Raw genomic sequence first — 14,367 nt, forward strand, 5'->3', positions numbered from 1 at the left:
TAATAATGAAATAGAAATAAAAATGTCTTTAGGTGAAAAAGTATCTTGAAAAAAACGATATCATTATTGTTATAATATGTCTTGATACTAGTCTAAAAACATAATGTGCAGTGCATATTAACTGTTAAACATGAGATTTTAACATACGTTTTTCAAAAAGAAACGCATCGGCCCATTAGCTCAGTTGGTTAGAGCGTCGTGCTAATAACGCGAAGGTCGCGGGTTCGATCCCCTCATGGGCCATAACATTTTTTCTTGTTTTATTTTTCATTTTAAACGAGATTTTTAATCTACTTGTACGTTTGTAAAACCTGAATGTTTTATACGGATTTGTAATAATAAATTGCTGTTTTATTTTTGCAACGACTGACTCTCTTGATCGGCTAGCGGGTGATTGAATCTGTGTTTATAGAGTGACAAGTACGAAGCCGAAGATATAATTAGTGAGGAAACTTTATTAGACCAAGAAGTGTCTGTATACTTCAGTCTGCAAACAATGTTGAATAGCGTCGATCCCTTCCACAAGCTGTGGCATACGGCGTATGACTTTTATGATGGCTATGAAAAATGGTTGGTGATAAATTTACTAGAATAAGAATTATTTTCCACACATTTCATTTTATACATTTGTTGGGGGAAAATATAATTATTTATTTTTATTGTCATGGAAACGGTTCAAAAGATATTATGTGATTTCCTTCAAGAAAAGAACATACCATTACCTGAAAGGCCGGCAACGCACTTGCGAGCCTTCTGGCACTATATACACATATCACTTGACATCAGTTTAGCCTCCTGTCCGTTTGCCTGCTATTACCGAAAGGGTTGCTGTGCACAAAAGGCGTCTTTTGTATGAGCTAGTTTACCCATTTGAAATTGTGATAATTAAATGTTTTATAATCCCGTATAGTGTATTAACACATTAATCTTAAAGGTACCATGGGCCATTCCTGGGGCTGGATGCTGAGCAGATATCAGAGGACGTAGAAGCGTGGTGGAAGCTGCTGTACAAGTTGGGCAAACAGTTGTTTGAGTACCCCGGAGCTAAGCGTATAGCTGACATGGTGCGGAACAAGGTGGAGAAGTTTAAAGTCCTTCTGCCCGTACTCTGTGCTATTTGTAATAAGGTTAGTTATTTGCGTTTTTCTTCTATTATTTCACACCTCAAACTCTCTTAGTTGAATCAGTGAACCTTACATAGTACCGGCGTGGCTTTTATTGCTTTGTGATCTTTCATTTATAAACAAAACTTATATCATTGTTAACTTATATCATTGTTAATTTATATTAAGTATTGACATGATTACTAGAATGATTAGACGGTGTTGTCTAGATCTCTTTCCGCATAAACTGTTAACCTTAACTTGTTAAAGTTAATCCTACAAAGTTAGTAGGTTAACAACTAGTATAAAATAGTCATCGTTTCAATCTTACATTATTTAAACAAAATGCCATGAATATTTCTTTTTTTTAAATTTACATCTGTTATTTATAATATAATACTATATATAGTAGTGATCGCTTACTGGCGTCAACGTGCGACTCTCAATTCCGAAGATTCAATTCCCTGGCTGCCAACAAACGAAAATTATAGCGCCACTCGTTTATATATACTTATAGTAGTAATAAGAGTATTTATAATCCGGATTTTATGATAACTTATCCATAATTAGGGTATGCGAGACCGTCACTGGGCTAAAATCAGTGACCTCGTGGGTATTGAAGTTATCCATGGACCAGACGCTACCTTAGCAGACATGGTAGAGCAAGGAGTCCACGTATTTGGAGCTCAGCTGGAAGAGATTGAACAGTATGCCTCCAAAGAGTACGCGCTGGAGAAGAACTTGTTGAAGATGAAGGAAGAGTGGGTCGGAGTCAAGTTCGAAGTTGTGCCGTATAGGTGCTTTTATTAAATATTTCTTCTAAAAATCGTACTCCTCATATACACTTACGTATATACACTCACTTTCACACCATCACACAACACAGCCGAATTAGGTATTACTTAGTTAAATGTATTGAATGTCTTTTATTGATTTTTCCTTTCATAAATGTTTGAAGTTTTTTTATAAAGCCTAATCCTATAATGCCCAAATCTTTTTCAAAATTTGGTATATTTTTTTTGTTAACTTTATCTTTAGTTTTAACAATAATATAAAGTATAATTAAATTTCAACATGGCAATTTCGTGAAACTTAAACCCGATTAATCTATTCCAGAGACACCGGAACCTTTATCCTAACAGGCCTGGATGACATTCAACAACAGTTGGATGACCACATCCTTAAGTCTCAGACCATGCGTGGTTCGCCCTACGTCAAGGCATTTGAAGCTGACATGGTCGCTTGGGAGGAAAAACTCATAAGTATGCAGGATATATTGGATCAGTGGTTGCAGGTAATTAATACATTATTTATAAAACCAAACAACTAATCAAATAACATTACAACAGCATGCTTTCTTCTGTATTTTTTAAAATTAATAGTTTTTTTTTAAATATCTATTTGATTATATAACACGATTAATTTCATAATTTATTATTGTACATATTGTCAAAAATTTAACCGTATTAAAACGATATTCTTAAAGCCTATTTTATTAGCGAGACTAAATTTTCGACTTATTCGTGAATATAAAATGTATTATGAATTTCAGTGTCAAGCAACGTGGATGTATTTAGAGCCGATATTTTCATCCGAAGATATAATGCGACAAATGCCTACCGAGGCGAGGAACTTCAGAGATGTGGACAAGGAATGGCGAACGATAATGGCGGCGACGCAAAAGGACCCAATGGTTCTAAGTGCTACAGACTTCCCGGGTCTTCTTAAGAAGTTACGATACAGCAATGCCCTGTTGGATGACATTCAAAGGGGATTGAACGACTATCTTGAAAAGAAGAGGCTATTCTTCCCTAGGTAAGACCCCTTGGTGTTTAGAAAGCGGAAGATATATGTACGTTGAAATATCGAACGACGAATTTTGACTCCTCTTCTATATATTTTTTTTACTTTTTTCTCTTACATCAATTCCAAAATCAGCCTTCTCTTACAGAATATTAATTGATATGTAGGATGTTAATAGGATGTTATTGATTTAACACACACATTTATTAAAATATGATAGGTACTGTGTAAACGTTTAAAATGGTAATCCGATTCTAAAATAATTTTAGATTCTTCTTCCTGTCTAATGACGAGCTGTTAGAAATCTTGTCCGAAACAAAGGACCCAATGCGTGTCCAGCCTCACCTGAAGAAGTGCTTCGAAGGCATCTACACTTTGGAGTTCAACGCTGCAGGAGAGATCACTGGCATGACATCTTCTGAAGGGGAAGTGGTCACGTTGTCCACAAGTATCCAACCTGCTGATGCCAAAGTCAGTCTTTTGGGAAAATAAACTACTTTGTAATTTCGATTCACTAGCGAGGTGAGTTTGTTGAAAAATGATTCTCTCTTATTCCAGGGCATGGTAGAACGCTGGCTTCAACAATTAGAGCAGCAGATGATAGTGAGCCTTCGGGACGTATGCTCAGAGGCGATTACCGCGTATGCAACTTCTGAAAGGACCGAGTGGGTTCTTTGCTGGCCAGGGCAAATCGTACAGGCCGGTTCCTGTGTTGAATATACCTCTGAGGTAATATGTTGTTACATGTGATTAAGTATTTTTAGGGCTTTAGTTCCCTTTATACGAGTATACAATGAAGCTAAATATAAATTGTGGTTGATTTAAAAAATCCTATAACATAAAATATTTTTAATCAGGCCATCGAAGCGATAAAAAGCAACAGTCTTCCCGAACTGATTGAGCACAGCACAGAGCAGATCACGGGATTGGTTTACCTCGTACAAGGAGATCTGGAACCTGGGAACAGAATCACCGTCGAGGCCCTCATCGTACTCGACGTACACGGTAACGTGTACAGATTTTTACATAAATATACTACAAATGTTATAATTAATTGTGTGATTAATTCGCAGAATTACCAAATGGAAGTGGTGGATTTATAATTACAACAATAAACAATTTGTAATAATATAATTTAAAAAAATACAGGTTTAGTTGGTATACTTTCAGTTTGAGCATTGTTTGCCCGATGGCTTTAGCGTGCCACTTAATATGTGGTCGTAAGCTAAAATCCTGTACGGCCCTACGCCAATGGACTTTTTGTCTGTGTGTGCATTAGTAGTACACTCATTTGTACGGTGAAGGAAAGCATCGTAAGGAAACCGGCATACATTAGTCAGGCACAGAAAGCTACTGATCTGCTTGCCTATTAAAGAGGCTCTAGAAATACTTGTTTACTTTTTAATTTCATGTATTGTTTACCCATATATATCTATACCCATTTCTAGGCCCAACCCCTTCCAGAGTTCTCTTGTTTGGCATTCCTGCAGTGCACTACAATACTACATAAATAAAAACAATGGGACTTAATGAATCTTATCTTATAGGTCGTTCTATTCTAGAAGAGATGGAAGAACATGGAGTAAGAGAAATAACCGATTTTAATTGGATCTCTCAATTGCGTTACTACTGGCGGGGTGATCGCATGACCTGCTCAATGATCACTACGGATGTTGAGTATGGGTTCGAGTACCTTGGAAACATTGGCAGACTCGTCGCTACGCCGCTTACTGATAGGTGTTATAGGTATGGAAGATTTTGGGTTTGAGTATGAGCGGGGGCAATTACGATATTTATTTTGAATATGGAGAGACAGTGTGTGTAAGCCAAAAGAACTGGTCTAAGCTATTTCTATTATTATATTTAGTATTTTTTTTACAAAAGATGAGCATGATAAATTGATGATGTATATTTAAATAGCATTTAAATTTAGCACGGTTAGGCTCTTTTTAGGCCGTAGGTCATGACTGAGCGTCGTGAACCGCAAGAAAGCATCTGGAGCGGACAATCTGTTTCGCTTTGCTGGGTCACCCTCTGTAATTTTCTAAAAGTTTTAACTATTTGTATTGTAATAGGACCCTCATGAGCGCCCTGAAGTTGAACCTGGGTGGAGCTCCCGAAGGCCCAGCTGGTACTGGAAAGACTGAAACAACCAAAGACTTGGCCAAAGCTGTCGCCAAGAAATGTGTTGTATTTAACTGTTCCGATGGTTTAGATTATAAAGCCCTCGGAAAATTCTTCAAGGTATGTTCATTATTTGTAGTAAATTAAAGGTAATTATAGATTATGTTATGATACAAACAATATAATACAAACGAAAACTTTTGTTGGAACGAAAGTCCAGTTATTGTAATTCTTCGTTAACATTGACTTGATAAACTATTATTGATGATTCTTCAGGGCCTTGCTCAATCAGGCGCATGGGCCTGCTTCGACGAGTTCAACCGTATCGAGCTGGAAGTGCTCTCAGTGGTGGCTCAGCAGATCCTCTCCATCCAGCTGGCGATCTTACGACGGGATAAGCGGTTCATCTTCGAGGGCACGGAGATCAGCCTCAATCCTACCTGTTCTGTCTTCATCACTATGAATCCAGGGTAAAAGTCTTCTAACGCATTCATATTTGTAGGTTACCATGTGTAAAAAATGTTAAATGTGTTTTTCAGATATGCTGGACGTACAGAATTGCCAGATAACTTGAAAGTGCTATTCCGTACGGTGGCCATGATGGTGCCAGACTACGCGATGATTGGAGAGATCACGCTCTACTCCAACGGATTCGTTTGTGCTGGACCGTGAGTTGATTCTTCATAAATGAGTTTGACCTGTATACATATTATATGTGTTATATGACAGTTATTTGAACTGAAGCATATTTGTTGAATATCGGGAGTTTATATTATGTTTGTCAATCTGATGGGAGCATCAGATAGACAAACATAATAATATTCCAACTTAGGGAATATTCAAACTTTTTGAAATACGAGAAATGTATTTCTGGAGCAATTAATGGTTTATGTATCTGCAGTCGTTTTAATTATTTTGTCAGGATGAAATAGTGAATATAAAAAAATTGTAGATTGGCTCGTAAGATAGTCCAGGCGTACAAACTATGTTCGGAGCAGTTATCTTCGCAGAATCATTACGATTATGGAATGAGAGCGGTGAAGTCTGTTCTACTCGCTTCTGGGGCTCTCAAGAAGAACTATCCCGAGAAGGATGAGGCCCAACTTGTTTTGAGGGCCATCATTGACGTCAACATGCCAAAGTTTTTGTCACAGGTTTTTATTAAAATTAATTAAAAGTTTAATTGCACTTTTTTTACAAAAGTACCTCTTTGTTAATTTGTGTATACTATGCGTTAAAGCTGGCTATAAATTGGAGCGAAAAGAATGATTTACTTTAAATGATACTCTTATTACCAAATTACGCACAAACTAATTGAAAATAAAAAAAAATATGCTCATTTGTAGGACGTGCCATTATTCATGGGTATCTATTCTGATCTCTTTCCCGGAGTGGATATACCTCAACCGGATAGAGCTGAACTCCTGAAGTGTATCAATAAAGAGCTGGAGAAGCGGAATTTGCAACCAACGGAATGGTATTTGGAGAAGATCATACAGGTGGGTTTGGAATAAATTTCCTAGAGTTAAAGTTAAAGTATAAAGTTTTATTTATTAACTTATTTAATTTAAATGAAATTACTTAGTTTTATTGATTTTAATTAAACACTAAAAATGAGAAATCACTTACTTAGTACCGAATTTATTTTTTTACTGAGTTACCAAACAGTTATTGTCTTATTTATAACTTTAAAATGAGGATTTCAAGAATTTGTGATTGAAATTCCCTCTCTTATTTCCCACGAGACCCGCCCTGCAAATGACAAAGGTCTATGCGGAACAAGCTAGTCTTCTTTATTAAAATTATATTCGTTATACTATAAAAGGTCCATATGAAATGAGTTAAAAAAATAGCACATCGGAAGGTGGTCCTAATACTCACACAGGCAAGCAAGTCAGTCAATCAGCACACAGGAAGTATGGCACGGCAGTTCCCTCACGTTCCAGTTGCTGCATGTCGCCATGTAGATAGAATTATATTTGCAAAACAACTTGTAGATTTATGAAATGATGCTTGTACGCCACGGGTTTATGGTGGTAGGACCGCCCATGGGCGGTAAGACACAAGCGTACCAGTCACTCGCGGAATCCCTACGAGCATTACAGCTGATGAAACCTCCACCGCGGCATAAAGAGTTTGGAGCCATATACCGTATCCTTAACCCCAAGGCCATTACTATGGGACAATTGTACGGATGTTTTGATCCGGCATCACACGAATGGTATTTTTTTAAATATTGTGCTAGTAATTTTTAATCTTTAATACATGCCAAAAAAAGTTATAGAATAACATAATACCTTAAACTATTAACAATTTTTTCTATTTAAACAAAGAAATGTACGTTAATCAGCAAGATCATGAGAGGAATAGGTTTTTCATCGGCCTAGATTTTCATATAACATACATAGACTCGAGTATATAATAAATATAACACAAAAAGCCTTTGTGACTTAATTACAGTTTGTATACTGATGATTATTTTCTCATACGAATTACTATAAATCTTATTTACTTGTACCCCCATGCTAGTCCCATTGAAAAAAATGTGTTGGCATCGTGTATATTAAAACAAATTTATTTTCCTATAAATTATTTACATGATTGTCCATATTGTTTGTGGTAATTTACACAGACCATATAGAAGTAAACATGTATACAAATATTTTAGCAATTGTAGATTTCTGAGTTGTTCCTATATTTACTACTCATTTCGAAATTTACTGCTTTGCATTCCTCTAGGTCAGATGGCGTATTAGCAATAGCTTTCCGTGAATACGCAATGTCCATAACGAGGGATCGAAAGTGGATTTTATTCGATGGGCCAGTGGACGCGGTGTGGATTGAGAATATGAACACAGTGCTGGATGATAATAAGAAGCTGTGTCTTATGAGCGGAGAGATTATCCAGGTTAGTTAGTTTATATGAAGAAATGTTTTTACTTTACTAGTGCCTAGAATATAGAAGTTCTATACGGAACGGGACTTAACGCGTCCTTACTTACTATTTTAACGATAATAATAATTATTGATATTATTATTACATTGTCCATTTTAGAAATGAACATGATTTAAGTGTTCACTGCAACTTAATATATGTATAAATTAAATGTTCAATATACATTAAATACATCCAGTTCAAAATTGTATGACTGTTATAAGTTACAATAGTTGTTGTTAGGTATAATATTAAATAATTTGATAAAAAAATTCTTGTTTTAATTATGTATATAAATATGAAAATATTTTTTTTTAGTGAAAATTTTTATATATATATTTTTTTGTTTGATCGAATGTTAAATACGTTTGTTGAAAGGAAGTCCATTGATCCACAGCCGGGGATCGAAGCTACGACTTCAGGGATCAGAGTTGCGAGATGACTCTAGGAAAACACTGCTCTTATTATTATTTTTAAACAAGTAAATAAATTGTTATTCAAATGAATGTATGTTTTAGTCTTTGATATGTAAATTTGTCTTATAGATGACGAACAAAATGAATTTGATATTTGAGCCAGCAGACTTGGAATTTGCGTCTCCAGCCACTGTTTCTCGATGTGGCATGATTTATATGGAGCCTGAACAATTAGGTATTTTGGCATTTTAATATCTGTATATTAGAGAATTTATAAGTTTCTGTATAAAGTTACTGCAAATATTAAAAATTAGCCAGAATAAAAGATTAGACAAGCATAATGTACGACACCTGAGCTTACAAATGACTGCAATGGCGTCATACGGTTTTAATGGTGGAGGAACAGTAATCAAGAGGAAGAAGAAGAAAGTATTCAAGCTATTAGCAATATGATTCTGAACTTGTTCTGTTGGAGAAGATCAACAATATGTGTCCAAATAAAAAAGGGTTTCCTTACGAATTATATGTATCAATTACACATTTCGCAGGATGGCGAGCGTTCCTCAAATCCTACAACACACATCTCAGTAAACGCCTGATTCCGGAACAGTTCGACCTGATCCAAGAGCTGATAGACTGGCTCGTGCCACCACTGTTTGAGTTCATACAGTTACGTTGTTCGCATTTTGTGCACGTCGGAGAAATACATCAGTTCTTTGTAAGACAAACTTTAATATATTTGACTTGATTTTCTACAGAATCTAACAAAAACCTTAATTATTTTTTGTGACAAAGATTTTTATTCTTGATAATGCCGACAAATACCTTTAAATTGTTAATCCCAGGAATCTATCTCTTTGTATAAATATCTCGGTTTAGTATTTACAAGTATGAGTTTGAAACACACTCACTCGGAGTAGGTGTTGATGGATATAACATATTTAAGAGTTTTCAGTCTTTTACCCGGTTGTTCACGTGTCTGTTGGAAGGTGAAACCCAGTTTAGCACAATCTGGTTGCAGTGCACTTTTGTGTTTGCTCTACTCTGGGGCATCGCACCAACTCTAAACGGTAAACATCATTATTTAAAAATTAAAGGATTTATTTACTTACTAATAATATTGGAATTCGATCCTATGTATCTTTAGAGTCTGTACTTTCAGTAAAAGAATTAATTTAAATTTTAGTAGGATTTATGTATACAGTATTTTAAGTTTATAAAAAAAATTATGTTGGATAAGAAAGTTTTACCTTGTTGCTCAATCACTATTTTTGTTTAAAATTAAACATAATGACAGGTAATATACACGCGTTTTATTACTAATTTACACAGCTATTCTATTCCTTTTTTTGTACATGGGAAAGAAGCTAAATATAAATGCTCACTATAAAAACGGCTAACTGCCTCTCATGTAAACTGATCTCTTGAAATGTCACTTAGTTCAATTTTGTTTGCAGGAGAAAGCCGTAAAACATTTGACTCATTTTTCCGAAAGCTGTTGGATGGAAGTAACGCGACGTACCCAAAGCCGAAGTCGTTTAAGCTGACAAAAAACCAGCTGTTCCAGGATAAGGACACTGTTTATGACTATGTTTATGATAAGAGGAATGGCGGCACATGGATACCCTGGGTAGACCTGGAAAAAGAGCTTCCACTACCAGCCACAGCTAAGGTGAGGCTATAGATACATTAAGGGTTAATGATTTAATTATGATCGAAGGTTTTATACATATTGTGGAGAAAAAACGCGTTTTCTTCAGCTCTTAAATCACCCAACTTTTCCACATTAAAGGTGAACGACTTGATAATCCTAACAAATGAGAACGCGTGCCTTCGTTACTTCGTTACAAAGATGGTGAAATCCAAGATTCCCATTCTACTGGTGGGTCCTACGGGAACTGGAAAGTCCTCGCTGGTCCTCAATTTTCTTTTGTCACTGCCCAAGGAGAAATATATTACAAATACAATTAATTTCTCTGCTCGGACTACAGCCAATCAGGTATGTGTTCAAAGAATCATATGAAGGTATATGGTAGAAGTTTACTTTTTCTTTGAGAATTTCTCACTTACAGTTGCTACTATAAAATAGTCATAAATATCTCTTTGAGTCATATACTCGACATGCTTATATATCAGGATTAGGAAGTTGTAGCGTTGAGACTGCACATCTAATTTTTTGATAGACGCTTTGTTCTGGCGATTGTTTAATAATATACACACACACTGCTAGTAATTAGTTATTGCTACTGTCACTTTTTAAACAAGAAGAAAAAGAAAAGAGAAGAAACATGTTATTTCATTATTTATTTAACTAGAAAAAAGACATGTTATTTCAGACCCAAGATATAATAATGTCAAAAGTGGACCGACGAAGGAAAGGTGTATTTGGTCCGTCCATGGGCAAAAAGGTGAGTTTGGTTATAATCTAAATTATATACGAGCATTTCATACTGAATTCATTATCGGACGTCAAGGTCCGTTTTCTCAAACAAACTTAAATCTAGTTTCAGTAGCTTTGCTTTGGATATTTGCTTGACTTGAGATAGGCTTAGTTTACATAACGTGACTAAAACAAATCTCGTTTTTATCTTCCAAAGAGGACATACGTGTTCAAAAGTTTATTTTGAATTAATAGTTATTATAAGACCCCTAGAAGTTAAGTAAATAATATTGTCAATTTGTTTGTTAAATTTAGTGCGTCTTATTCGTGGATGACCTGAGTATGCCCCAAAAGGAGCAATGGGGCGCCCAACCGCCCCTTGAGTTGCTTCGCCAATGGATTGATCACGGTCACTGGTATGACCTTAAGGAGATGGTGCGCCAGGAGCTAGTTGATGTGGTAAATATCGGATAAAGTGAATTCTGTAATCCCGCTATAAAATTATTAGTATTATCAGTTTTCTATGTCTCGCTAAAACTCGACAATGGCTGAACCGCTTTAGCTCTTGAACCTTGAATTATTGTGAAAGTTCAGAGAAGAAATTAACGTGGACTTGTCTAATATATAATACAAAAATACGAAAAAAAAACAACAAAACATAAGTAATATAATTTGTTCAGAGCTTCAAAAGATTTGATGTCTTTTTTAAATGAAAAAATGTAGATACAGATTTATTCCACACTTTTTTTTCTTAACTATGATTCTTGTGATAGCAGAACTATGATCCTGCCCTATGCTGCCGAACACTACTGGCATAATACAATATAATCACTTTGTTTTTTTTTTGTATTGAGGTTTCTTTGATTACCCTAAGTAACAGAGCTACAGTATATCAAAAATTATTTTACCTTCCAGTTGTTCGTATCAGCGATGCTGCCTCCTGGAGGCGGTTCCAACTTGATCTCGTCCCGTCTAACACGTCACACAGTTTTGATTACCCTCGACTCCTTCGAAGACAACACTCTCAATAAGATCTTCTGCACAATCATGGACTGGCACTTCGCTAAAGGTTTTACGGACACACTCACTAGACAGAGCAAAGTTAGTTATTAATAATAACTAAACAAATGTGTTCGTGTGTTTTCATTAGCCGAGAAATTAGGGAATACTGTTTTAAAATCTCTTTATTTTTTTAATTATAATCAGATTTAATCCTCATTTATTAGGTCGTAGACCTTATAAACCAGAAACCTAAAAATAAATTGAATCCCTGACCGGTTTTAGAAAGCGCTTTCAGTAAAACATTGACAATAATCTTTCGTAATGTGATATTACATGTTACTCGTTTATAATGGTATATATTGGTGAAAGAATTAAATGAAATTGCTTATTCAGTTTCATCCATCACAAAGAAATCTTTCCTTTTTATAATCTTATTTTAGATTTTTATCGACTCAAAGGAAGAAAAGGTAATTTTTATCAGCGCATTTAACATTCGCTGGTTAGGCAAGGGTGAAGGAAAACATCTTCAGGAAATCGGCTTGTCGTATCGACAAAAGATCATGAATTATAGAAATCTGTGGCCCAGCCTAAAATGTTTGTAATGACACTGATTTTTTATGACCGTTTTATTACAGACGATAGTAAGTGCAACGATGGAAGTGTACAAAGCTGTGACCCTTCAATTTCTTCCCACTCCGAGTAAATGTCACTATTTATTCAATCTACGAGATTTCGCAAGAGTTATCAAGGGTGTTCTTCTTGTTCCCTCCACTCATATGAAGGATGTCAATAAGATGGTGTTGTTATGGATACATGAGACGTACAGAGTATTTTATGATCGCCTCGTAGATGATAGTGACAGGTATTTGGCCGATATACATAAAGAAGTTTTAGGCAATTTAATAATATATCTTTGAACTAAATACTTAATATGTTTCCAGACAAAAATTATTTGAGCTCGTTTACAAGGCCGTATACGGTAATTTTCGCGTACACATGGACCAAGTACTCACTGAGACAGGATACGTTCCTGAGGGAGAAAAGTGCGGGAACAAACACGCCGCCAATATATTCTTCGGGAACTATATGGAGCCGGATGCCGATCCCAAGATTTATGATCAGGTAAAGCATAAATAAAAATTAACGGTCAATTTACTTTATCATAACATTTCCTGATAATCGAAGCATTCCCTGACATATATATGTGTAAGAAATTTTCTTTTACTGGTCATGGTATGGTATACGGTGTGAACGATACTCATTTTTTTATTATCTGCCACATGGGTTGAAACAGTATTTTTCTAATATTAATTGTTCTGATATATTTTATATATAGTCGGATATGTTAAATTCCTCAAAATTATGCATAAGGCAAATGTGACTGGCTTGGCCCTGACTAAACCAAGTAAAAATTGCATAATTCCAATGTTTCAGGTCCTGGATCTAGAAGACATGGCTGTGAAGATGCAGTACTACCTGGACGAGTACAACGTGGTGTCATCATCCCCTATGTCCCTTGTAATGTTCCGTTATGCGCTTGATCATATCTCGCGCTGCACTAGAGTACTGTTGCAGGACAACGGTAATGTATTTAAATACCTTTCTTCATCTCTGTAAAAATATGCGGTCGTTTTGATTTGCGTTCCCTTGACAATCAAATTCTTGAAACCCCAACTTATATCACTGAATTCTATCAATCTTAGCGATATGGCCGCCAGTTGCCACAACTTATGTAACCGATTTTTTTATCTATGATTAAGGTAACGAAGTATAAATAAATAGACATTTCGAAAACTATTATCCCGAAAGTAAATATAATAAGTCAAAGAGATCAAAGCAAAAACTATTTCTTTATTTCGTTAGTTTCATATTCAAAATAGTGATTTTCAATATTTATACCATGCGACCACTTTTTTCTGTTATTTTAATTATTTCAGTATTGTAAAACATTCATATAATATTAATCTATCTGAACAATAGACTAGGATAATATTCATAGTTTCGCTGATTGTTTTTCGCTCCCTACACGCATCTTTATCTCGGAAAAAAACATTAAAACTTTGCAGGTAATCTCTTACTGGTGGGCGTGGGTGGCAGCGGAAGGAGCAGTGCTGTTAAACTGGCTGCAAGTATTCTCGAGATGAATGTTATACAGGTTGGTAATCTATTATACTGTTTTAATACTTCTTGTACTTACTGGAACTAAAAGTACCTTAAGTTCTATGTAGTACTAGTTCGTGTTCTTACTTTGGTTATATCGCCGGACGCCAACCCACTGGTGTGACCAGGTCACATTACTCACTTGTCTCCCCATAATAGCTACGCTAAGCGAAGATATAAAGTGGAGAGAAATCACTGTCAGGGAAGCAGAAACTTGACAGTGGCCTTTAGCAAATGAAGAATTCAACTGAGAAGACAAGCTGCTTATTATATTTTAAAAAAAATTTAGTTATTAGACATTCGTTTTTAGATTGAAATTTCTCGGGTATATGGACAAAACGAGTGGAGAGACGACATTCGTAAAATGCTGATGAAGGCTGGTATCATCGGGAAACCCCTTGTGTTCCTGTTTGCTGATAACCAGGTATATTATAGGTTTCAAAG

At 35.5% G+C, this 14,367-nt stretch overlaps 1 protein-coding gene and 1 non-coding gene across 2 annotated transcripts in view; both read left to right on the forward strand.

Moving 5' to 3' along the window:
• The window catches only part of LOC110997633 (dynein axonemal heavy chain 3), a 46,540-nt gene that overhangs the window by 15,564 nt on the left and 16,609 nt on the right, over nucleotides 1-14,367 (forward strand). Inside the window, exons 15-43 of the mRNA XM_022265878.2 lie at nucleotides 413-570; nucleotides 935-1,127; nucleotides 1,674-1,900; nucleotides 2,220-2,397; nucleotides 2,656-2,918; nucleotides 3,176-3,377; nucleotides 3,465-3,635; nucleotides 3,764-3,911; nucleotides 4,454-4,652; nucleotides 4,982-5,150; nucleotides 5,307-5,500; nucleotides 5,570-5,698; nucleotides 5,983-6,184; nucleotides 6,377-6,529; nucleotides 7,028-7,251; nucleotides 7,770-7,938; nucleotides 8,511-8,616; nucleotides 8,930-9,099; nucleotides 9,337-9,451; nucleotides 9,839-10,053; nucleotides 10,174-10,380; nucleotides 10,718-10,789; nucleotides 11,077-11,220; nucleotides 11,677-11,862; nucleotides 12,399-12,625; nucleotides 12,705-12,885; nucleotides 13,198-13,345; nucleotides 13,830-13,918; nucleotides 14,234-14,347. Of these exons, the coding sequence (XP_022121570.2) occupies nucleotides 413-570; nucleotides 935-1,127; nucleotides 1,674-1,900; nucleotides 2,220-2,397; nucleotides 2,656-2,918; nucleotides 3,176-3,377; nucleotides 3,465-3,635; nucleotides 3,764-3,911; nucleotides 4,454-4,652; nucleotides 4,982-5,150; nucleotides 5,307-5,500; nucleotides 5,570-5,698; nucleotides 5,983-6,184; nucleotides 6,377-6,529; nucleotides 7,028-7,251; nucleotides 7,770-7,938; nucleotides 8,511-8,616; nucleotides 8,930-9,099; nucleotides 9,337-9,451; nucleotides 9,839-10,053; nucleotides 10,174-10,380; nucleotides 10,718-10,789; nucleotides 11,077-11,220; nucleotides 11,677-11,862; nucleotides 12,399-12,625; nucleotides 12,705-12,885; nucleotides 13,198-13,345; nucleotides 13,830-13,918; nucleotides 14,234-14,347 (4,953 nt within the window). The remainder of the gene's footprint in view (nucleotides 1-412; nucleotides 571-934; nucleotides 1,128-1,673; nucleotides 1,901-2,219; nucleotides 2,398-2,655; nucleotides 2,919-3,175; nucleotides 3,378-3,464; nucleotides 3,636-3,763; nucleotides 3,912-4,453; nucleotides 4,653-4,981; nucleotides 5,151-5,306; nucleotides 5,501-5,569; nucleotides 5,699-5,982; nucleotides 6,185-6,376; nucleotides 6,530-7,027; nucleotides 7,252-7,769; nucleotides 7,939-8,510; nucleotides 8,617-8,929; nucleotides 9,100-9,336; nucleotides 9,452-9,838; nucleotides 10,054-10,173; nucleotides 10,381-10,717; nucleotides 10,790-11,076; nucleotides 11,221-11,676; nucleotides 11,863-12,398; nucleotides 12,626-12,704; nucleotides 12,886-13,197; nucleotides 13,346-13,829; nucleotides 13,919-14,233; nucleotides 14,348-14,367) is intronic.
• Nucleotides 170-243, forward strand: Trnai-aau. The gene has a single exon. It is a non-coding gene; the product is annotated as a tRNA-Ile (tRNA).

Source organism: Pieris rapae, chromosome 17 (assembly GCF_905147795.1).
Source record: "Pieris rapae chromosome 17, ilPieRapa1.1, whole genome shotgun sequence".
In the NCBI taxonomy this organism is placed as follows: domain Eukaryota; kingdom Metazoa; phylum Arthropoda; class Insecta; order Lepidoptera; family Pieridae; genus Pieris; species Pieris rapae.